The 25,000-nt window shown below is 42.9% G+C and overlaps 1 protein-coding gene across 1 annotated transcript in view; it reads left to right on the forward strand.

Moving 5' to 3' along the window:
* Positions 1-25,000, forward strand: part of mef2d (myocyte enhancer factor 2d) — a 77,007-nt gene that overhangs the window by 17,170 nt on the left and 34,837 nt on the right. Inside the window, exons 2-3 of the mRNA XM_019863615.1 lie at positions 18,065-18,353; positions 24,103-24,306. Of these exons, the coding sequence (XP_019719174.1) occupies positions 18,300-18,353; positions 24,103-24,306 (258 nt within the window). The 5' untranslated portion in view covers positions 18,065-18,299. The remainder of the gene's footprint in view (positions 1-18,064; positions 18,354-24,102; positions 24,307-25,000) is intronic.

Below are 25,000 nucleotides of genomic sequence, written 5' to 3' on the forward strand. Positions count from 1 at the left end.
GTCCCTCCCAAAAAAAAAAGAGCCAGTTTGGGTCGTTTTTTTTTTTTTTTTTTTTTTTTTTTTTTTAGTCGGCAGCTGAGCCGAGCAGACGTGTAGCGTCTGTTAGGGCTCGTCGTGACTCTCTTGAACTTTCACCTTTGGCTGTGACCGCTTCAGGGGGGTTGGAAGAGGGGGCTAGTCGGGACAGCATGTGTCGCATCTTATTTGCTAGAAATACCGTAAGTCAGGCATTTGCTCATCTGAGTCCACAAATCAAAACATTTGGTACACTTGCATATTCATTCACAACAGCAAAAGGAATATTGAAATGCATAAATATTGGGGGGAAAATGCCCGCAAAATTATGTGGAAAAATGAATTTGAAAACATTGAAAAAAAAAATGCCAGAGAAATAAAAGATCAAAAGTATGAGAAAAAATGCAGATGTCATGCACAGTTTAAAAATACAAAACATCAAACATAAATACCGTATTCAAAGGCGCCGTGTCAGTTATGAGTGTTATTTCTATATTTCATACAAACACAAGACGCACTGCCTTATTGGACGCAGGTATGATAAAGTGTGCTAGCTTAAAAAACATACGCTAGCATGCATGCTAGCTAGCGTATGTTTTTAAAAAGGCAACGGGAGCAAAACTGAAGTCGGTGGTACTTTTTTATTGAAGTATTTCACAATGTACTCACATTATTTTTGGATCAATCCTCATTCAGGTGTGGAGGAAAAAAAAAACAACAACATCCGGTCTATTCACGTACACCTCACTCAGCCACTCTCTCATTTTCTCCATCGTCCATTCAGCCTTTTTGATTTGCCTTAACGAAGACTCCGCCTGGAAACTTTTCTTTCGGCACTGTCTTTCTCGTGAAAATTACCATAGGTGGCAGTTTCTGTGCGAGCTTGAAAAAAATATGCTAGCATGCATGCATGCTAGCTAGCTAGGGTATGTTTTTAAAAAGGCAACGGGAGCAAAACTAAAGTCAGTGGTACTTTTATTGAAGTATTTCACAATGTACTCACATTATTTTTAGATCAGTGGGGGGGGGGGGAAACACAACATCCGGTCTATTCACGTACACCTCATTCAGCCACTCGAAAACAATGATAAAAAAAATTAAAATCGTGACTAAGCTTTTTCCCCATAACTGGCCTGCCCGAGATTGATCAGTTTGCGGCTGAGCAGCTTTCAAGAAGTTTTTTTTCAGCTTTTTGTCTGCGGCATGTCCCGCTTTCGTTATTACGCCGCAGGATTTGTCAAACGTGTTCGAGAGAATGTGTACAATTGCCACACAATGTAGGTCAGAGCAGAGGAAAGCTTTGTCATTTTCTTCTAATTTCTCCAATCCTCCCCAGGGAGGGAGAAGGAAGGCTCATTTGCATAACACCGTCAAAGCCTTGCGAGCGTGTCGTGTTCATTTCCACGCCTATTTGTGGCAAACGAGTGTGACTTCTTTTTCTTTGTAAAGCAACACAAACAAAAAAAAACAACAACAACAAACAAACACAGCGGACGGCGTTTGGCAGCCATGGAAAGCTCAGCTCAGCTTTCGACTTAAATACATGCGCCTGCAGGCCGACTGGCTGCCTTCTTCGCAATGTTCTCCTGTTTTGTTTTGTTTTTTTTTCCTTCTCCTTCTTCTTGGACAAGAACGTCCCGCTGCCTCCCCCACTCAACCTGGCAGGTCCTCACTTGGCTCGGCGAGAGAGCGGAGGAAGGATCACAGATCCTCATTTCGGGCCGCTGGCCAACATCGCGGGATGAGGGGAAAAAAAAAAAGGCATTTGTACTAGATAGTTCTCATACAGCTTGGACTTCCACTCATAGGATAATGAAATTGTTGCAGGCAATAAAAATGTAATACTCCCATTAAAAAAAATTATATATTATTTTTTTTTGTTTGTTCCTGAAGCCTTTATCCTCACAAGGGTCCCGGGGCGTGCTGGAGCCTATCCCAGCTTTCTTCGGGCATAAGGCGGGGTACACCCTTGAACTGGTTGCCAGCCAATCGCAGGGCACACATAGACAAACAACCATCCGTGCTCACAACTAGGGACAATTTAGAGTGTTCCATTAGCCTGCCATGCATGTTTTTGGAATGTGGGAGGAAACCGGAGTACCCAGAGAAAACCCACGTAGGCACGGGGGGAGAACAAACTCCACACAGGAAGGCCGGAGATCAAACCCACACAACCAACACTGTGAGGTCAACATGCTAACCACATACAGTACACGTATTACATTTGTATTGTCTGTTCTGGAAATGTGTTCTTTATTTTGGCAAACAGGAAGAATTTTTGTATGCTGTCGATTTAAGCAGTATAATTATTTCTAAAGAGCTGCATTTGGAAATTATTAGAAAAAAACCATTGGGAGGTTTCATGACATTTGCATTAACACTCAATGGACAGAATATGCGGTATTGATTGGTCACCAAATTTTTCCAGAAGATCCAAGAAGTACTCTTGTCCTTCAAAATAAAAGGCCTGCCTTGAGGACTGTAAAAGGAGCGAGTGAGTTCTTGCGAGCAAAGGCGACTGGGCTTCCCAAGGAAAAACTCTCAGCCTGATGCCCTTTCTTGACCTTGAAGTCTCCGCTGGGGCTGGGAGGGTGTGGGAAACGGGGGGCCGGCAGCGGGCGGAACAGTCGCGTCATTGACTTTCCACACAACGCCACGAATGTCCAAGAGGGGTGCAGCGGTCGCGTCTGTGCCAGCGGCCCCCGTGGGCCACATTCCAAGAGGCGGTCGCGTCTGGAAGCACTAACTAATATGGAGAAATCACGCCGGGCTGCCAGGAGCCCCCCAAAAATGTGCCAGATGATGAGAAACATCAACAGTGCTGAACCAAAAAAACAAAACAAAAACAAACTGCGATTAGGGGGAATGGCCTTATCTCCAAAACCCCTTCCTCATTTACTTGCGGCGCTGGCCGCCTGTTGTTGCTCAAGCATCGCCGGCCCCTTAACGCGAATAATTGTTGGACCCATGAAGGGAAACTGGGTAAATTTCTCACGGCATACCTGAGGATTTGGCACAACACCATAGTTGGATGACGCTGACGAGATGGCGTCAACGTCTGGTTTGATGCGAAAGAATGCGCATGAAAAGATCGTTTTGTGACTTTGGACTCGGGCTGAACAATTTAGGAAATTCAAATCAGCATCACACAGTCGTGGAATGCATTTTTCAAAGACAGTTTCGGTCAGTTGATAGGCTTTTTTTTCGTCAAATAGATATGTACCGTATTTTCTGCACTATAAGCCACACTTAAAAGCATTCAATTTTCTCAAAAGCCGACAGTGCGCCTTATAAACCGGTGCGCCTTATTTATGGATCAATATTTTGATTTCTTGGACGTAGTATTTTAAATGATTTGTAAAGCGCTTTGTTACAGCTGCAGCGGTTGGGAAAGCTCTTTCTAAATAAAGCTGTATTGTATTGTATTCCCATTAGCGTAGCTCCATCTAGTGGATGCAAACACAACCACAGCCTGCTATTGTAGCTTCTATTCTCTGCGCCTTATAAAGCGATGCGCCGTATATATGAAAACAGATTTAAAATAGGCCATTCACTGAAGGTGCGCCTTATACTCCCAAGCGCCTTATAGTGCGGAATATACGGTCCAGTATATTTTAGTGTGTTATTTATATCGTGTGTAGATAAGTTCAGTGCTGGAACAAAGTGCAGTCAACATGTTTACACGTTGTTTCGTGAAAAGTTGTCATGATCAAGCCACAGATTTGTTTGCGTTCTTCTTGTAGTCTTTTGGACAGACTGACATGTTTACGCCGTACTTTGCCTGATAGAATTTTGGGAACTTGTCATAGTGGACGCCTAAAAGACGGCAAGACAAAAGCATTCAGTAAGTTCACCGCTTCTATTCAAGTCATAAAATAAACTTTTCTCTCATATTAATTTATGGTTCATATAAATGCAAAATATAAGCCCAAACCGTTAAGGGTTAAAAAATCTAATATATGTACTTCAAAAAAAAAAAAAGATTAAATATAAAATTGAAAAGAGAAGAGGGCCTTGAAAAAAAATTATTGCATCAAAAATAATTGCATAATAAATCGCAATCGCATTATTGAGGTCAAAATTTCTCAATGAGATAAATTTTTCAAAATGGTTCAGCACTACCTAAGAGCCGGCAAACTGATAGACGAGACAGACTCATGGCTTGTTTAATGTGGAAAAACATCCTGTTGCGTACCTTGAACTCACGGCAAAGTTACCGTCTTTTAAATTCCTGAGATGGCATAAAAGCTCGGTTTGATGTGGGGGCCGGGGAGACGTCTAAAACGATGACTTTTTGTGACTTGAAAGCACGAGGGGTGACTGACAAGACGCTTGAGACGAAAGAAACGGCTCGTTTGATGCGGAGAATGTAGAAAAAGATGATTTTGTGTGTGTGTGTGTGTGTGTGTGTGTGTGTGTGTGTGTGTGTGTGTGTGTGTGTGACTTAAATCAATGCAAAGTGATGGGCTAGGTTCCTGAAATTTTATTTAACTAGTTTGCTAAAAAAAAAACTGAATGCAGGTCACCTTGACATTCAACCCCAGTCTGGCCAAAAGAAAAATTGGCAAAATATGCCCACTTATTTATTTATGTATTTGTTTGTTTGTTTGTTTATTTGTTGGTGTGTTTATTTATTTTACTTAATTTTTCTATGAATGTATTTATTTATTTTCCAGATTTTTCTGCCAGTTGTGAAGTTAAACAAATACTAAAAGGACAAAGTATTGTCACACCGTCCAATGAGCTTCCTGTAATTCGTATCTTTATTGTGGTGTTGTCTCATTGTAAAAATTAGTAAAAGGAGTCAGGTGATTTAAATATTAGATAATAATACATGTATTATAACAATAATACAAACCAATAAGACATTTTAATTGTGTGGCACTTTTCTAGATACTCAGTCGTATATATTTTTTCATTAATCGTCCGACTACCCGGTTATCATAGTTTTATTCTGCCAAATATCGAAATCCGCCTTAAAAAAAATCTGCAATGGTTGGGTCGATTTTTTTATTATTTTTTTTTTTTAACAGAAAAATACGGTTCAGGCTTCAATTCAAGTTTCAAGCCTGAGTTAGGCCTCAATCAGTGCAGGGTTTCAATTTCAAAAAAGTTTTCAAGACAGCACGAGGGTTTCAAATTCGATAGGTTCTTATCAAATGGAATGAATGACTTTTGAAGTGTTTTCCGGCTATTTTTTTTCCCCACCTTATCTCATCTCAATGGTATCCATTTTCGTCACTACCGACGTCTGTATCAATATTATCCATATTTGGATGGATCCACCCACCACCACTACTGTGTCGTTTGGCCGAAAGGCACGAGACATCAGCAATGTGTTTGGACAACTCTCTTGACAGCTGAGCATGTGTGTGTGTGCGTGTGTGCATTGTGTGTGCACGACTTGTCCAGCTGTCTTAGTGTTGACCGAGGAGTTCAAATAATCAAAGTGGTGGTCAGATTCTGTCAGAGACAAGGTAAAATGCTAAAAGGGGAGTTATTTGAAGTTTGGTGCGTTATTTGGAAAAATGTAAAAAAAAAAAAAAAATCAGCACTGTTCAAGTATAAAAAATATACACATACCAAAATATTCGATAGCCACAGCCTTACACTTCGTTAATGTACAGTCTGGCATTTGCATCAGCATGTATATATTTATTATTCATGTACAGGTGACACATAAGTGTGTGTGTGCGTGCGTAGCGACTCGAGGTCAGTGTCTGCTTTTGCATGCATTTACATATTTTTACATGTGAATTTTGAGACTCCTTATCATGACTCCCTTTCACTTCTTATTACACCTTCAACTGGCTGCGGTTTGATTTTTTTAGTCCCACACACACACACACACATTTTTGGCTTGTTTTCACCCTCCTGCCATTGACTTTGTTCATGGTATGACCCAAAGTTAAAAATAGACTCACATGAATACAAATTCAAATCATACAAAGTGGTTTTTCTCGACTGAAACAATGGATCGCACCGCTAGTTTTAGGTGAAAAAACGTAAGTCTACGAACTTTTGAGGGCTTAAAAACACTCCAGAGTCATAAACTAGACTCATGAAATGGATTCAACAGACTGTTTGATGGCTTAAAATGTATTTAAAAAAAACAACTAAAGTTTCAAATAAAATTGTTTTGGTTTAAACAGTGCAAAGTAATGGACGAGATGAAACTGACATTTTGACAGCAAACGTTATCACATGATGTTTTGTGAGTTAGAAACACCGCAGCGTGATGGATTAATCCCACGGGATGGTCGCGACGTCTGTGAAAGATTAAGTTTCGCGTCTTAAAAACGCTTCAAAGTGATGGACTGGACCTGCTGAAATGGAGTAAATTGATGTTTTGAAGTAAAAAAAAAAAAGTGTAACAAGATGAAGTTTGGTCACTGAAAACACTGTAAAGTGATCAACTCGACTCATGAGATGGCTTAAAAGTCTGCTCTGAAGGAAGATGTTGGAAAAAGACAAAAGCAGACGAGTGAGTCCGAAGGGCTTATAAATTGGGCCAATTGGAAGATGAGATGAGCAGGTCTGTCTCACAGTACAGAGGTGCGAGGATTCGATTCCGGCCTTCCCGTGTGGAGTTTGCATGTTCTCCCCTGTGCCTGCGTGGGTTTTGTGCGGGTACTCCGGTTTCTTCCCACATTCCAAAAACATGCGTGACAGGTGAATGGAAGACTCTAAATTGTCCCTGGGTGTGAGTGTTAGCGCAAACGATTGTTTTGTCTTCGCGTGGCCTGCGATTGGCCGGCGACCAATTCAGGGTGTGACCCCGCCTACTGCCCGAAGACAGCTGCGACCTTCGTGAGGATAAGCAGATTTAAAAAATGGGTGGACGGATGAATGGATGGATGGAAGATGAGATGCTCGAAACACGTGAATATGGCTTAGTCAAGATCGAAATGTCGACGCCGAAAAGTAAAATTGACTTCTCGACTAGCCAACTTATCCTTATTATGTCGAAATTCTACAAATTGTATTCAAAAATGCTGTTTTCTGACCCAATACTGTAAAATGATGGAATAGACTCGTTCATTGATCATGCAGACCGTTTGATGCGGAAATATAGATTATAAGGTGAAGTTTTATGATTAAAAAAAAAACAAATCTGCTGTCACTGTACAACATGGAGGACTGACGAATCAGGACAGTTGCTGAAGGCATGCAGAAGCACAGCGGCGAGGAGGTGGAGGGTGGAATGGGGCGGGGGGGGGTTGGCGTTGGGGGGCTGTCGAGGAGTGCATGTGTTTGCGTGAGGTGTTAGGTTAAGGAGGCGTGTTCAGGGTGTTCAGTGAGCAGGGTAGTTTGTGGGTGTCCAAAGCTCGGTGGGGTGGGGGTGGTTTCCAGCAGCAGTTGTCACTCGGACGTTCGCTGGTGGAGCCACCGCGCCGGCGCTCCGTCGACCTTCCTTTTTTTTGCGACAGGGACGCTAGCTGCCATCTTAGACCTGGATCTGGACTAGCGCTTGGCTTTTGAACCGGCGAGGTTTTCCCACGGTAAGAGCGATTGAAGACCTGAGTGAGGTGAATTCAAAGCAAGGCGAGTTTATTTGGATCACGCCATTTCTCGACTTAATCATAACCTGTCATAAAATGTCAATTAACAAGTAAAGGGGGAAAATTTGTCAAGGAAGTAATGTGTCTTACTCAAAAACTTCCTGGTAACAAAAAATATCTTGGCAGACGCTGTTTGATTTGAAAGATTTTCAATCTTGACATTTTTTTTTTTGTTTGTTCGCCTTGTGGACTAACAAGTTTAAAAAAACGCAATACAGAAGCCTGATGATGAAAACAGGAAATAACATTTGGATGTATGACCTGAGAGTCTGGAAGTCTCGTAGGGAACTAAAAGGTTTTGGTCCAAGTCTGAATTCAGGACAAGCTCTGGTTGCTTGGTTGTTGGTTTATTTTAGTTTTTAATGTTTGATTGAGGTAGTCTGTAGTTATCAGAGCTCTCAGCGGGGTGAATTTTACAATGTAGATAGCACGGGGGGGGGGGGGGGAATCAATACCAAATACAGTCAGACTTGACTTTGACTTCATCGTCATGGGACTCAACTTGACTTCTCAAACGATATGGAGATTGGTTTTGAATTGTGAATATGTGAGAACAGCGAACCAAGCTACCAAGTACTCAACAGATACTGAGTTCAAAGCGGCTAAGGTACGAATAAATGCCGCGACCAAGCAAGATTGTACGACTTATGACGTGCTGCACCCAAATAATGACTTGACTCAATTTTTTTTTTCCTTTCTTGACTCGCTTTGATTTTTGCCGCAGCAACTGGGGATTTACTTTGAAACGTGATGGTTAAGACTAGAGACTTACGTATGACTTGCACAAATGTGATTTACTTCCACCTCTGACAGACGGCCAGGAGAGGCCGTCGTCAGCTGCTGAGCTGCAACGAGGGGTAGTTGGTGGGGGATGTCATTGAGGGGCGAGGGGAGGCGGCGGCGGTGGGGTTATGTGTCTCGGGATAGATTTACAGCCCCGCTAGCTCGCGCGGCAGTGGGCCCTCGTAACGCCCGCACCTGTTGGTTTCCCCCCCTTGCCTCGCAAGGCTATTAATGTGTCGAGCGTCATGATTGGTGGGCTCGCCGCCACCTGTCGAGACACCGTTGTTTACCTTTAAAAGTCAGCGTGAATATATGAATTCTTCTTTCACGGCAGTTTGCTAAACCTACACTGTGACACCACGTTGATTCATTTCCCCCCGCGTGAATTATGGCGCGTTTGTTAGCGTATCCTCAAAGCTGTAAAATCAGAACCATGGCGACCACTGTATCATAAGTCATGATATGGGAAAACTCAATTCCATTGAACTCGGTTTGGTCAATGGGAATAAATCAAATTCAAACCTGTCAATACAAAGTGGCCATAACTCGAAGCCAATCACAATCCTTGACAGCGAAATGAGGTCGGCCAATCAGTGGGCAGCTGTGAAAGGTCATCTTACCGGGTTCTTGGCATAAATGTTGACGTTGTGTCGCTAAAGTTTCATGAAAGCTAACCGAAAGGCACTCAGATCTCCACCAAGATCAAAAGACTGACCAGATTTTAGCTCATTTTGAGTCATTCTACTTCTACTGCGCAAGGTGACTATTAGCATTAATTATTAGCAGGAGGAGCAGGTCCATGTCCAGGTTTGCCAATTAAGGTCTTCGTGTAGTTAGCAATAATGTGATGAAACCGAATTTGAAATCCATTCATCAATGACATCGTTTACCTTTTTTCCACCACACTATTGTTAGAAGAGACACCGTAACCACCGGTAGGCGCCTTTAAAAATAAGCATTTATCTGTTATTGTATTTGGGGGATACCATTCTGCAGATCTCATTTGGGGTCAAATAGTTCCACGCGCTTGTAGCGTCGTACGGCCGTATGCTGTACTGCGACAGGTGTTAAAAGCAACACGTGTCGCCGTGTCGGTGCGTGTTGTGAAATGAATAAAGTTCTTGCTAGCGCACAGTTGTTGCCCGCGTATTATCGGACATATCATTTTGCATACGACGGAGTTTCTCTCCATGCCGCTGTCTATCATTCTCAAGGTCCCGCTGGTATGAATCTTTATTGGAATAAACAAAAGCTAGCGAGGCTAACCGCTATTCCCCGCTCATCCGCTAGCTTAAATTCATCCACAGATTTCACACTAAGGCTGAATTGCCTGAACCGAAGTGTACTTAGAGTATTTATTTGGAATACTACTACAGTACCTTCCTTGAGTACGTTTTTCAGCTACGCTACCCACCTCTAGCCTTGGCACAATAAAGGTTGGGACACTCTGGACTAAACTTCTTGCTGACAGCTCTCACCCTTAATCGACAAGGCTTGGTGTCAGTTTGTTGACCGCTGTCTTGGCCTGTCTTGGTGTCACTTGTCCAGTTGGCATTTGATTTGACGCCATATTTTGTTTAGACGACGGTAGGAAAGCCTCTCAGCGGGAGAAATCGGTCAGCCAGGCCGGTCTCCAAGCAGCTGGCGGATGCTTGTTTCTAAAGTTCATCTCGACAACAAACGCTTCATAGACCGCATGCAATCAGTGGCGCCGGTTGCGTGCCGAAAAGCTCTCGTAGTTGTCAAATTGTCTGCCAGGTTTGTTTTGTTGTGCCTTGAACACCTTACGCATGCTTGTGGTTCCCGTGATTCACCGTAAATGACAGATGAAATTCATCTTGCGTTTCGCGGTGAAGGTTATAAAATGCACAGGTGCAATCGTACCGGAGTTCCTCCTCCCACTCACTCGGACGATATTTCTGTTTTGGTCGGCCACCTCAGGCTGTATTTACACTTGCGTGCTTCAAGTGACATGATTCCTTTTTTTTTTTTTTTCTTGTGTGCGTGTGCGTGCGTGTGTGTGTGTGTCACAATTTCGAGAAGTGTCACATCAGCGCAAAGAGAAAGAAACGCATGTCATTGGATATCCTCAAATCTAGGCCTCTTTCAAATGTGGATCAGAATCTGATACGTACTGGAGAACTGCCAATGCAGACCGCAACGTAAGTAAGAGTGCAGAGCAGATATACACCGCCAATGACCAACCCTTGTCTGTATAAACGATCCTGTCCAAAAAAAAAAAAAAAAAAGCAGCCATTTTAAATCAGTCGACCTGATTGAAATTTAGTGGAGACTTAACCTGCTCAGTTTTTGCCACAATGACCTCGGACTTGAGACTCAATTATGACTTGCGCATCTGACTTAGTGTTTTATGCACGAGTCATTGAAACCAAACCAATCACGAATTCAAATATTTCCATCCGCTTCTGAACTCTAAAATACCCCGTCGAAACAAAGTTGTTCCATTTGGTCGTTGAATACTTCAGGTTGAAGTTAGTTTAATTGCCCTGGCACGGCGAGATTGTTGATAAACGGTCGCGTAGTGCCAAGACAAAGTCACAAACGGGAACAATGCCGCCCCGACCATAAAACACTTTCCTCGTCCTTGTTTGCCCGCTTCACAACAATGTCGCACCTAACGGCGTGATGGGTGTGCCCCCGAGTCTTCTTTTGCTTCTTGTTGCTGATGTAACCAGACAGGTCAAACTACATAGTCGTACTACAGTTGTCATGCTTGTGCCGAACAATGGACATTTTGGGGAATTTTGTTTTGTTGTGGCGGCACTCGCCTGTGATGCGCCGTAGAGATTCCCCATTGTCTTGAGGGAGATGCTGCTGAAGGGTTTCATCCAGGCATTTAGTTTACAAATAAACTAAAATTAAAAAAACAATCAATTGTCAACGCTTTGCTGATCCCCATACATATATATATATATATATATATATACAGCAATCATAACAAAAACAAAATCAAAACAATAATACAGCAATCGAGTTGTATGGCAAATTCCACATGGTGCTGCTATATGGCTTTTTCCATGCGTGCTTTGCCCCCCATCACCTCCACTTCCGAAGTACTTCCTTTACATCTTTCAGATACCAGGCCAACATCTCATCCCGTCTCCTAACTCTCCTCTTACCTCCACCTGCAGATGCTCCCACCACTAAATCCGCTTTGTTGACACCGAGCGACTGCAGTAATTCGCCGTTTCTCCTCGTTGCCGGCATGTTGAGCAGGGAGTAGTAGCTAGCCGTAGCTCGTGGCTGAACATGCTATCGCTAGCTGCTGCGCCTCCTCGCTCGATTCTGCCGCACACCGGCTGTGTGTTTTGGTGGGGCTCAAGATAAAAGAAAACTGTTTGCTTGTATCGTATAAAAGCATACCCAGCATGCCTTCAAGGTATTTATTTTTATTTTTATTTTTTTTTTTTGGTAATTTGTAAATAGTTCTTCATAATTACAGGTTTGTTGTTGCTAGTTAATTCCCCCAAACGGGAGTATTTGTCATTTGCTTTCCCCGACCTCGTGATTTATTCATTTTCATTGACTCTTAGATTTACTTTTGCGCCGTAGGTTTGTTATGTGCGGCGACTATGTGTTAAGGATTCACTTCTGCCACCTAGTGGCAGACTTTACTTTCATATGTCTGAAAAAGTTCAACCCATTAATGTTGTGTACATCTGAAAGGGATACAAATTGTGTTTCAGACTGTTTTCTCTTGTTCGACAATATTGATCCCGATAAGAACCACAAATGATCAACAATCTACGATGTTCATCAAAGCTACGTAGAGGAAGCATGGCTATATTTATCATCAGTGAAACAGCTACACAAAAGTTTGTTTGTTTGTTTTTTTTTCCCCATCTAACTCGACATTTCTACTCCTTTGCGTCATTGTCTCGCTGTCGACTTTCCTGAATGTGAACGTGTTAGTCCAGTTTGTGGTTTTGTACTTAGCAGGTGGCATAGATGGCATGACGTTGCTTTGCAGGGATGCTGAGTGAGTTGAAAGTCTTCCAAAAAAAAAACAAAAACAAAAACAAAAAAAAAACCCCACCATGGCACTAAGGAGCAAAAACTTCACTTCTGTAAACAGATGACAGTTTTCAGGTTCAACCTGTACCACAGAGCTCCAAATATGCCTGTGACTGCTTATCCTAAAACAAAACTATCTAAAATATAAATCAAAATTGGGGACTAAAATTGGGGAATAATCTGTATATGAAGAAGGAATGCTTGCAATGATGACCTTCGCAACATATTTTTGAACGGAATACAGCATGGAATCGGCATTCAAATTGCGGGAATTTACTCACGGGGCTTGCAAGAAAAATATTTTCAATTATCCAAGCAGGAAACAGTGGCAAGTTTTCAAATCTTGACTTCCGTCATGTGAATGTTGTACCTCATCAGTCGTGTCTGAAAAACCGCAGTGATTTTGTGCTCTGACTCCGGCGTGTCACGGTCACCCATTTTCCGCCAGCATGAAAAGCGGAGGCCGGAGGCAGCTCGTCGGCGGTAAGGTCACCCGTTAGCCCACCTCGATCTGGGTGACTTACCCTCCGGCTTCCCATCGTCCGGCAGGTGATGACGGCAAGTAAATGTAATAGTCACACCGAGACCCCCTCGCGGCCCTTTCAGCTCCACCGCATAGAGCAGATTGAAGCTTTGAAATGCAGCAACAGATGTCAGGGATAATGATGCCGCCATGCAACATTCTCGAACTGCTCTTTTAGCGCTAATCTGTGTGACAGGCTGCTCCGAGGCAACGACCTAGCATGCCCCCCCTTGGCTGAGCTTAGCGGACGCGTTCATTCGGATTTTGCTTTTTAGCATTAAAAAAAAAGAATAAATCAAAATCTTCACATCCAAGGTTACATTCAAGCAGTGGGTGGGTGGTCAGCGACCGCTGCTTTCAGTGCAGTCCATGCGAACATTGAATTTATTTTGTCCAATCGGATTTCAGCCTCACTGTGTTACCGTGTCAGTCTAATCTGCCCGGGGCCTTTTTATTTATTAAGCATTTTTATTTTCACAATTTAGAACTGTTCCAAGGGAAATCTGTCAGAGTGACTTTTTCATGTCTTGCATCCAAATAGTGTTGCGTTTGGAATACCTTTTACGATTCAAAAGAGAACTACAATTTCAACATATTTTAGAGTGAGCGAAAAGTGTTAGCTTTTGATATCTGTCACGCTTGCATTTGAAAAAGTCACCAAGTATCACCACAAAAGTCTCTTCGAGGCAGCCTCTCTACCGCCGCACCAAGCCATCGTTTCAGTGGAAGCTGCATTTTGCAGTTGCATGAGACAGAACCATCCCCTTAAAACCGAGTGAATTCAAGTACACTAGAGTGTGACAAGCCGATGACAAGTGTGCCGTGGTTCTTTGTCCGTTGTGGATTTTTATCCAATCATATTCGAGCATTTATCAAGACACAGTCTTTTATTGCGGAAAAAAACAAACATATTATGTCTTATTTAAAAATACAACAGAAAATGCGGTCTTGAAGTTACGCTTGTTTTGCCAACTCATAATCTGATGCTGTTGTCTTTTCGGTGTCAAAAGTCCACGAGACAAAACTTCAAATGTTGAAAAAAATCAAGAAAGCAAAAAAACATTCCCACTGAAGATGGAATCAGAGGAGGTATTTTTTTCTGACTGCTTCTTCTGCCCAGTCCGTCTGTAGGGACAATGTACTTTTCATCAAAAGTAGCTGCACCTCAGATATTCTTCATTTCCTCAAGAGCGCCGCCGCGTCACGTCTCCTTTTATGTCCGCTCACAAAATGTCCACGCTCTCCCGAGATAACCCACTTTTCATGTTGCCAGGCATCCTCCAGGGTTCCTATCTAGGTCCGCCGCAGATCGGCTAATTATCCGTGTTTATGTTTCTGACATGACACCACTCAAGGCTCTCGGCATAAACATCAGAGGTCGCTTGTGAAGAGTAACGAGGTTGCGATTTGACCACATCCAGGTAGATAAAGGATGTTCTCATGCGATGGAGAATCCCCGCAGCCGCTTTTCAATTCCAGCTCATCTAACGACGGCTGCGACTGACTGAAGAAATGACACACACACACACACACACACACACACACACACACACACACACACACACACACACACACACACACACACACACGTTATCTTTTGGATTAAACATACCAACGAGCATGTCATTGGAAAGAATGTGCAACACCCTAGGAACACCTACTTTTTTGTTTTTTTTGTTTTTTTTTTTAAATACACAGCGCACTAATGATCTGATCCAGGTAGAATTCATTATCCTCCTCTGAACTCTCTTATCAAATCTGTGCCAGCGGAAAGGGAGGCGACCATTTGAAGAAGAGTTAAAAATGGGTTTTTTTTTTTCCTCCAAGTGCTGAATTTCACAAGGATGTTGCTGATGCTTTCGACATTCCCGCTGTACATGTTGTAGCCTCCGGTTCTTCATCAAGAAAACAATTAGCGACAAGTTGCCGCACTCCCTCCCTCCCCTCATCAGTGAATAATTCATAAATAAGATTGAACTTTTTTTTTTCCCCTGGAAAAAAAAGTTTTGATAGCACAACAATAAAGTTCCATTTTTTTTTCAAGAAAGAAATCTCGATGTTAAGAGTATATGTGTATCTCTCTCGCTCTCTCCCTGTCTCTGTCTCTCTTTCGCTCTCTCTCACTCATTCACTCATTCACAGAGAGGAAAATAATATGAATAAAGTCGTATTTTTTCCACGTTAAAAATATGGCACAAAATTATGAAATTTGAGTCATGTTTTTTCAAGAAAAAAAAGACATGGAGATAATGAGAAACTAAAGTAAGTAATTATTCCACAGCATTTAAGTCTCGTTAAGACTAAAACCATGTTTTTGAAGAAACAAAATTCCAATTATTACAAGACAGAGATCAGATGTTTTTCCAATTTTTTTTCCAGAGACAAAAACCCACCCAATTGATTATTATAATTATGTTTTTTCGCGTGTGCAGATGTGCAGAATTGAACAAGAATGTTGCAGACGGTTTCGACACCTCGCTGTAGAAGTTCTCGCCTCCGGTTGTTCATCAGGAAAACAATTAGCACCAAAACGCCTCACTCCCTCACTCGCTTCCGTCAGTGCATAATTCATCACCAATTCAGTTGGTGGAGCTTGCACTCAGATTTCAAACAGTTCGTATTGTCGTTTGCAACTGTGGTTATTTGTTACTACAGTTTTCCTTTTATTTTTAGCAGTTGGAATATTACCGGATTCAAATCGTCTTTTTAAACAAAAGGGATATGAGGTCATTCTTTTAAGTCATACTTTTTCAAGTATCAGGAGATTTTTATTACTGCCGTGGAGGGAAAATGGCTAACTTTGCCTGAAGTCCAGGTGCGGAAATTCTTCCGTTGTTATTTAGTAGACTTGAATTGATGAGTGAGAACCATGTCAATATTTTCATCTTACAATTTAGATTGGAATCGTACGCCTGTATTTGCACATCCATCCATCCATCCATCCATCCACTTATCCGCTTTATCCTCACAAGGGCCGCGGGGCGTACTGGAGCCTATCCCAGCTGTCTTTGGGCAGTAGGCGGGGGACACCCTGAACCGTTTGCCAGCCAATCGCAGGGCACACACAGACGAACAACCATCCGTGCTCACACTCACATCTTGGGACAATTTAGAGTGTTCAATCAGCCTGCCATGCATGTTTTTGGAATGTGGGAGGAAACCGGAGCACCCGGAGAAAACCCACGCAGGCACGAGGAGAACATGTAAACACCTACGACCTCTGTCTGCACTGTGAGGTCGACGCGTGAACCACTCGATCACCGGGCCGCTGTATTTGCACATAGGTTAAAAAAAATAGCTTGGGCACGTACAGTAATAGCCATTGAATTTGGCCTCCGTCCGCATGACAAGACTCGCAATGGAGGCCAGCAGGTAGGCAGCAATGTCGGCGAGCTGGCGCGGCGTCATCGCAGCTCGTGCGTACACAACCGTCTGCATGCCTGCTTATACAGTATGTCTTTATTTATGGATGGCTATTTTTACATCGCGGCCACAAATAGGAGCAACGACGCCCAAAAGCAGCTCCGGTCTCCCTCGGCGTTCCCGGCGTCGCGCCGCCTGCTCATTCATTCATAACTTTGCACCAACACTGCACGCGTTCTTCGACTTTGGAACGTTAGGAACGTTCTCCCGACCACAACCACCAACTTTTACTACTCACACGCTTGGACGGAAGCACCGTTTATTTAGGCAGGGGCTGGACTCAGACTTATTCCACATACATTTTCTTCCACATCCCATCATGTTTTTTTTTTCTTTTGAATTGAAGTGAAATATTTTGGGGTCTCTTCAAGATAAAAAAAAAAAAGAATATTATATATTCTAAGAATAAAATATGAAATGTAACAAGTCTTAATTAAAAAAATATATAATAATAATAAAATTGAAAATTTACCCTCCCCCAAAAAAGTTTAGAAATTAAGTCATACTATTGAAGTTGTAATTTTTTTGGAGGGGGGGAAGTTGTAATATTTTGAGAATAGTTTTCTTTTTAGAAAACAAGGTGTAGTATTACAAGAATGAAGTTGTATTTTAAGACAAGAACACTATAACTATAAGTGTTTTTCTAGAAATCACTTGTAGTTTTAACGCAACAATAATTAAGTATAATTAAAAAAAACTATAACAAGAAGAAATAAAATCTTTTATTTCTGGGAAAAAAGATTAATATTTTTCAGTAAAAACTCTTGATTTTACAAGATTTTTTTGAAGAAAAAAATACAGCCTGATTTTAATATTCCCTAAAATGTACAAATTGATCATTTTTAATCGTAAAATATGAAATGTATTTCAGGATTAAAATGATGTTTTTCTCTGTCAGAAAAACTCTCCAATCTACAAGGTTGAAATCATATTTTTTAACTTTCCTTTTTGTAATTTTTCTCGACGCGATAAAACCAAAGTCACGAAAACATCTTTCAAAGAAAAAATAAATGCCAATTGAAAACATTTAAAGGGCAAATAAGAGACAGAACGTCATGAAAAAAAATTAATACAATATTGAAGTCATATTTAAATAATGATAGTTTTAATTGTCTTTATTCCATTATTTTTTAAGTGTTTGACTCGCGATGCAAGCAGTACAAAAAAAATTTACGCTTTTCATGAATCAAATTTTTTTTCCTTCGAAGAAGAATAATAAACAGAGCAAATAAAGGCCAGAAGAATTACAAACCAAAACAAAACACACACACACACACACACACACACACACACGCACACAAAAGGCTGCACAGCCGCTGTCCTCTCTGCAGTGGCCGGCGTGCCAGGCGGCCCAGACCGGGCAGCCGGTTGCCGTGGGCGACCGGCCGATCAGTGATGTGGCGGTGATGCCTCTAATGAAGCTGACACAGCACAGCCTCCCCGCTCGCCGGGCTGCCGAGGGCCTCCTGCTCTCCATGTAGCAACAAAATCAGCCCCCCACCCCCACCCCCAATCCTCCCCTTCCCCCAGCTCGACTTGTTTCATGTGCGGCTGATTTGATGACTGCCTCATTTATTCTCTTGTTTATCGGCTGGGTTGAGGCAAAGACGGTGTTTGTGGTGGCTGAAATGGGTCACGGTCTGCAAAACCGAGAAACCGCCCCCCACCACCATTACCAACACATCGCTGCCTGTGTGTTGATCGCCCGTGTGTTGTTTTCCAGGAGCCGGCCAGCTGAGGTGAAGGCAAGGGCACAGTGTGGATGAGCCGCCCTGGAAACGAGGACCATGATCTGAAGGCTCGCCGGTCCGCTGTTCTTTCTCCATCGTCATCATTGAATAAACGGCTCCCGTGTCCGGCAGGAAGTGTTTCAACGTAACGAGCGGGAAGTGGAAGAAGATTCAGTCCCCGTTCACCGTGAACCCCCCCTCCCCCACGTCCGCCGCAACGACATCAACATGGGGAGGAAAAAGATTCAGATTCAGAGGATCACCGACGAGCGCAACAGACAGGTTAGCGCTAAATGCACACAGTTGAACCCTCTCAGCTGGTCTTGCTGGGGTAGCCGCTTTTGCACACGGTTGTTAAAATTGCACCTTCAAATAATTTGATTCCAAAAAAAAGTTGAAACAAAATCACTCGAAGCTCACATGGTTATTAGAATTGCAACTGGGGCTGAAGCAAGTCATCGAATAACTGTGGACCGCCCCCCGGCATACTCTCGGTTTGTCACATACAGGTTCACAAATCTGCATTAAATTTTTTTTTGTTTTTTTTTTTTTTTTTTTTTTCAAATTTTCATGGATGCCGGTTGCCTTTTTTATTTGTGGGGGAGGTAAAACAATGTTTGTTAGCAAATTTTTTTTGCGCCCCCCCCCCCCCCCCCCACTGCATTTTTAATGGCTGTCAGTGACACACACATTTTCTCAATTTGTGGGCTGTGCATTTTCTTCCATGAAACCCTGACTGGAAATATTTTGCAGTCTTTGGCCAAAATCGTGGGAGTTTATCAAGGAAAAAACACAGGAAATGGCCACGTTTTGCCTAAAAATGGCTTTTTCCTTTTCCAAGCACGGTGTATTGAGACTTTTTTTGTGGGTCTTCTCATGATCTACTTACCTACCAAATTTCATGTCAGTAAGTGCGAATAACTTTGAGGGCTGAATTTTCTAATCCGAAGAATAATAACAAAGCCGAACCACAACGATTCCAAAAGAGCTAAATAACAGAAATAGAATAATACATTTCCCACAGGAGCGTGCACCGTTGCGGTCACCCCGTGTAGCTGGAACAGCACTTGAGCGTTCGCTCAGCAGTATCAGCACAACACGCCAACCAAGTGTGTATTTTTTTTTTTTTTTTTTTCTTTCTACGAGGCTCATATTACATCGTGGACCATCGGTGGTGGGGTGGGGGGGTATCTCCTAACTTGTGGAAATCGATCAAGAAGGTATCCTACCACGTCCTTGGAGCGTGGTTACATCAGGAGCCATATTGTCATCCAGGATGAAAGGCTAAATGAGCCATCGAAAACGAGTCGCCTGCTAAAATGGGCTTCGCTCGATTGAGCTCATTGAGTCACGGATTTGACATGGCCACCTCCAGCAGCCCACAGTCGGAGATCAACAAGACGGCGGCGGAGGAGAACAAGAAGAAGAAGTAAATAAAATAAAAAGCCGCGCCGTCGGCTTCTTTGAGGGGGGGGGGGCGACGGGGGGAATTATCCTCCCGCTTTTTATTTCTTCCTCATCAATCCCAGCAGGTTGTATTTCCATAAAGGCGCACAAATGACCCCCGCCGGCTACCAAGGATTCTTATTCAGATGCGAATGGAGCTATTTGCGGTCCGGTTGATGCATCCGGAGCTTATATCAGGTGTCCAGCGGAGAGTCGATTGGGTTTGACGAACTCACTGGATGGATTGATTGATCCTGGGGTGAGGCCGAGGATTGCAAAATTCCAGGAATAAATCAGGAATGAACCAAATGGAAGGTCGAAGGTTTGCCGTGCTTCCCTCAGCCACCCGCGGCGGCGTAATAAAGATTCATACCGATACATAACGCGGATATCTCACTAATCTACAGTCATATTACTTGGTCTTGGCAGAGGATAAAGAATATATGTCTGTACTGTTTACCTTTCTTTGCTATTTGCAGCAGGGCTGGCGTGGGAATAGAAGTTCAGAACATTCAATTAACACGGTGACAGATAAGTGTGAACAAAGAGCTTTCTCTATTTCTGGCGCATTTGATGATTCACCAAATGTGCCAAACAGCCACAGTGTCGCACCAACTAGTGTCGGCATCCTTCACGAATAACCGATACGTTGAATTGAGGCAGTGTCAAGGCATTCTCTTAAATTAAAGGGCACCCGTCTATTTGCAGGTATCTGTTTGGAAAAAAAAAAAAAGAATGAATAAAATGTCTTCTTTTGAAGCTTAATGAAGAGCGACACCGACGAAAGGGAATCGAATGGATGTCGGAGAACATGAGAGCCCGTCACCCTCCCACATGTTGATTGGGGAGATGTTTCCAAAAAGCTCCACCAAACAAACACCCAGCGCGAGTGTGGGCCCGCCTGGAAGCATGACAGTATCTCCAATTGCACATTTCTTCTTCTTCTTTCTGTTCTCCTTTCAAGCATTACTCACACTGTGAAGCATTGCTGGGTTTTAGGCTTTTGTTTTTTTTTTCAGCCAGTATTGACATTTTGTCAAGACAAATGTTTTACACCGGTGCCGGATGAAGAAAATGCGATTTTCTTATTATGCAAACCTGTCAGCTTTTGGTGCAAAATGTATAGCCCGAACAAAATTGACTCTGATTTCTTTTTTTTTTTTTTTTGGGGCCATTTTGGTTTGCAGCAGCAAGTCATTCTGGCCTTTCTACAGCATCCATATAAATGTGTCTAGAAATTTTGTCAGATTGCTGTCAAATTTATAAAACGGACACAGAGTGATGAACAACCCCAAATTGGGAAATGCTTGACTTTTCACGGGCGGCTGAGTTGGATGACTCTCAGTAGTGCATTGTTGAAATTCTTGTCCCAAAATCTAGTTAGCAAAGCAAAGCAAAAAAAAAAAAATATTCCTACCATTCGAGTCATCATTTCATCCACGCCAGTTGCCATGGCGGCTCTGAGCGTGTTGATGTTCCAGGCTTGCGCTCGAGCTAACAAATACTAGCGAGCCGTTGGCTACGGGAAAACGACGAGAGTCCGCCGCAGCTCTCAGTGGTGGTTTTCCTCATCCATCTGCCACGCGAGCAGAACTCTGCCAAGACACTCGCATGCATGCACGCATCAAAAAAAAAAAAAATTCCATCCTTTTTGCTTTCTTCCGTTGCCATTGGTTACCTGCTCTTCACCTAATGTCCAGCTAGTTCGTCCTGGATCCTGGACTGAGAGAAGCAAAGTACCCAATAAAGTAGGAAGGGGGGTGCTGGATGGATGCTTTACTTTGCATCGATATTGCATGCAGTCGGCCAACTTCTGGCACCGACGAACCTGCTTTTCCAGCCTCGCAATGCTGTATATTGTCATTCTAACAGCAATATAATGGAAGTAATATTTCATTTTTAGAAGCATTGTTTCTGTGGACTGCTTTATGTCTGTGTTGCATGTAGTCCACTAACTGGTGGCATCCGTCAGCGATATTTTTTTTTTTTCTGCCCCCACTCTCCTAATGACCTCCCCCTCTGCGCGATGATAGCAAATGATTGCGTTTTATGACGGCAAGCAGGCGAGTAATGACGCAGATGAGAGGATCAGATAAAGGAATGGAGGACGGAAGTAACTCGGTGTGAGGTCCTTCTTTCACGTTGGCCCTTCTCCTCTCTCATCCTTCCATCCCCGTGCTGCTCTGACATGTTGCAGCATCTGTCATGCCTCCTTCTCACTCCTCCTCCTCCTCCCCTTTCGCCCTCGTTCTCTCGTCGCTTCCTGCTGCCACAAATCAAATTATATCGGGGTCGTATCCACGGGCAACCACTTTCCCTCCGCGTCGCACCCCCCCGACCCTCCCCTCCGCGCACCCTCACCCAACCCGTTTCCCACCTCATCACACGGTGCCGCGATCATCTCACTCACCTCCGCTTCCCTCCCCTCCCCACAGCTCTCATCTTTATCTCCGTGCCCATCTACATATCACACGCGCGCGCGCACACACACACACACACACACACACACACACACACACACACACACACACACACACACCCACACACACATACGCTGATATGTTGACAGACTAATTTCCTCAAGAGTCATCTTAACTTAACCTCACCTGAAGCTCATCCCAAAGTACATTTGTGCATGCGTGCGGACACACACACACGCACACACATTTTGGTGGATAATGTTGGGAATGGACGGCAATATCAATTGTGACAGTTGATTTGACCAAAACTGATTTTAATGCTGTTATGACCAACTACAGTCCTAATAGTCCTGATTTAGAAAAGTCGGTACCCCAAGTTGTTTACCTCATAATAACACAGAAGTGAAGCAGTTTTATCAATCCCCGTGGTTGGAATGCTACTTGACAAAATGCAGTCTAATTGTCCTGGGGCTGGAAAAGCAAAGGATTGATGCAATCAACATAGATGTGAAGCGGTTCAGCGAAACAGTGCTTATAAAACAAGATATTAGTTTATGGTTTTATACTATAATGATCTGTACAGTCCAATGATTGTGCTTAAACATCTTCAAATTGGGCCGAATTATCCATTTTCCCTTCCCAGTGTCATGTGACTCAGTAGTGTCACAAGGTCTTCATTGTAAATGAGAATCGAGTGAAATCGCTGGTATTGCTCACACTCTTTTACTGCAAAGCTCAATTATGGTACCTTATGGCAAAAAACTATCTTAAATTTTGAAAAATCATAAAGATCGCATTAAGATTATATGAAGGAATTGGTTACACAAAATATTGATACTTGGGCCCCAATTTGAACATTTTCACTTCGGGATGTAGGTGGCGTAGTCGCTTATGTTGTCAGCATTTAGACATTTTCTTTTTAAGTACTTCAAGGTGACAGTAAAACATTGTTACACAGTACAAGCTGTATACTGACTACTTTAAATTTGAGTAAATAAAATTTCTTACATTTTTTTTGTTTTTGTTTTTTTTTTTTACAAAAATTGTGAGTGGTGCAGTCACTTTTGGGGTACAATAAGCTAAGATCAAATCAAATTGCTAATTTTTAATTGTCACAGAAACAAGTAACTACATTTTGTGCTGTTATTTGAAAGGGAAGTACAGGATGTATAAGAACCGGTACAAAAGAGTGCTACCAGGTTTCGTTGCCTAACCGTCGTCAAAATAGAAAAGAGCTTCTGTTTCTAGATGATAAAGAGGCTTAAAATGGAGCCCTGTGAGACGCCACAACCGATTGACTACTTGGATGTCAAAATCTGCAGAAATCATTCATCTTCTTGCTGATTTGTCCAAATCTGCATTCTTCTGTTGGTTGACTGAAATATTTTGGTTTCAAGCGAACCGGCCCCCCACGCTCACATCTCTCATTCGCACTCACCTTCTGAGCACTCTCACAAATGTGTGTGTGTGTGTGTGTGTGTGTGTGTGTGTGTGTGTGTGTGTGTGTGTGTGTGTGTGTGTGTGTGCTATGACGGAGCACAAGTGTGCGTGTATGAAAGAAAAAGCGAGAGAGAGGGCGGGCATGGAAAAGAGCATGGCAGAGTGTGAAAGTGACGAGGATAGTCAACGTGACAGCAGACAAGAAGCATGTTTGGCCAGCTGGTCCTCGAGTCTGTTGCCTAAAAACAGCCTCCCACCCCTCCCTTGAATGCAATCTGATGCAATGAATGGCGTAATGGAAACAGCAGAAGTGTGATTAAAAGTGTTGAAATTGTACTTCCCCTTAAATCGAGAGTAAACAAGACCTGTCGGGTTGATCTGCAATCCCGACTGAGCTCGTGTAGATAAAGCTTACGGGCTGTCAATCAAGTGCTTTGGCCCACATTTGTAATATCGAGTCTTTACACGGGTGGCTTGTCACACGGGGTGTCTCTAGCTTACTGCTGCTGTACCGGTCGCGAGCATTTATCCTTTGGTTGTTGTCGTGTTCCTGACTGGCCCAAAGCTGGGTGAACTTAGCGTCATGAAATTTAGTAGGCATGTCTATCATGAGTAAAGCCACAAAAAAGTCTCCTATTTTGAATGAACTAGCCAAATATCTGTAGCTGAAATATTAATGCTCAGCACACCTCTCAACTTGCGCCGCGTTTCTTTCCGCCGCATAGGTGACCTTCACCAAACGAAAGTTCGGCCTGATGAAGAAGGCGTACGAACTGAGCGTGCTGTGCGACTGCGAGATCGCCCTCATCATCTTCAACCACTCAAACAAGCTCTTCCAGTACGCCAGCACCGACATGGACAAGGTGCTGCTCAAGTACACCGAATACAACGAGCCGCACGAGAGCCGAACCAACGCCGACATCATCGAGGTAACGTGTCGAAACATCGCGCATTTGAATTAGCCCACCACCCCCCCAAACACACACTCAAACAACTTCAACCTACATTTTACTGTGCCAGATTGTAAATTTCGTTCGGCTGTGTGCGTCAAAGACAAAATGATTAGCGACACACACATACACTTTTAAGTGCCTTGTTAGCATTAGCCATTAGCTGTAGCACCAGAATGTATTCTTAGCCTATTTGTGCGATGTTCATTTGTGAACGTTAACCGTCGATCGATGGCTAAGTTAGCTACTTCCGCTACTGGAAGACGTGTGCTTTGTCTTTCAGAATAAGAGCAAAAGACAGAAAGTGCCACCATATAACTGGATAAATGCTGCTAACGTAACAGAATTCTTTGTGGATATCATTTCATCTACTCATCCATTTTCGCCAACGCTTATCCTCATTTTGATTTTTGGGGTACCACACACGCGCACGCACGCACACGCACGCACATTCACACACACTGGCACAAGTGTGAAGCTAATTTGTTGCTTCTAATTTGTTTGTATTTTTATTGTTGTTTTGAATGAAAAGGATATTTTGTTTTGAATGTGACATTATTTTCAAATAGACTTTTGAAACTGAAAAAAAAAAAGTGTGGCCCTGAAATGAAAGAATTGAATGAAAGTTTTTTTGACATTCTCACATGTACAAGCACAGAGCAACTATAAGATT

This window comes from Hippocampus comes, unplaced genomic scaffold (genome assembly GCF_001891065.2).
Source record: "Hippocampus comes isolate QL1 unplaced genomic scaffold, H_comes_QL1_v1.1 scaffold249, whole genome shotgun sequence".
NCBI classification, from domain to species: domain Eukaryota; kingdom Metazoa; phylum Chordata; class Actinopteri; order Syngnathiformes; family Syngnathidae; genus Hippocampus; species Hippocampus comes.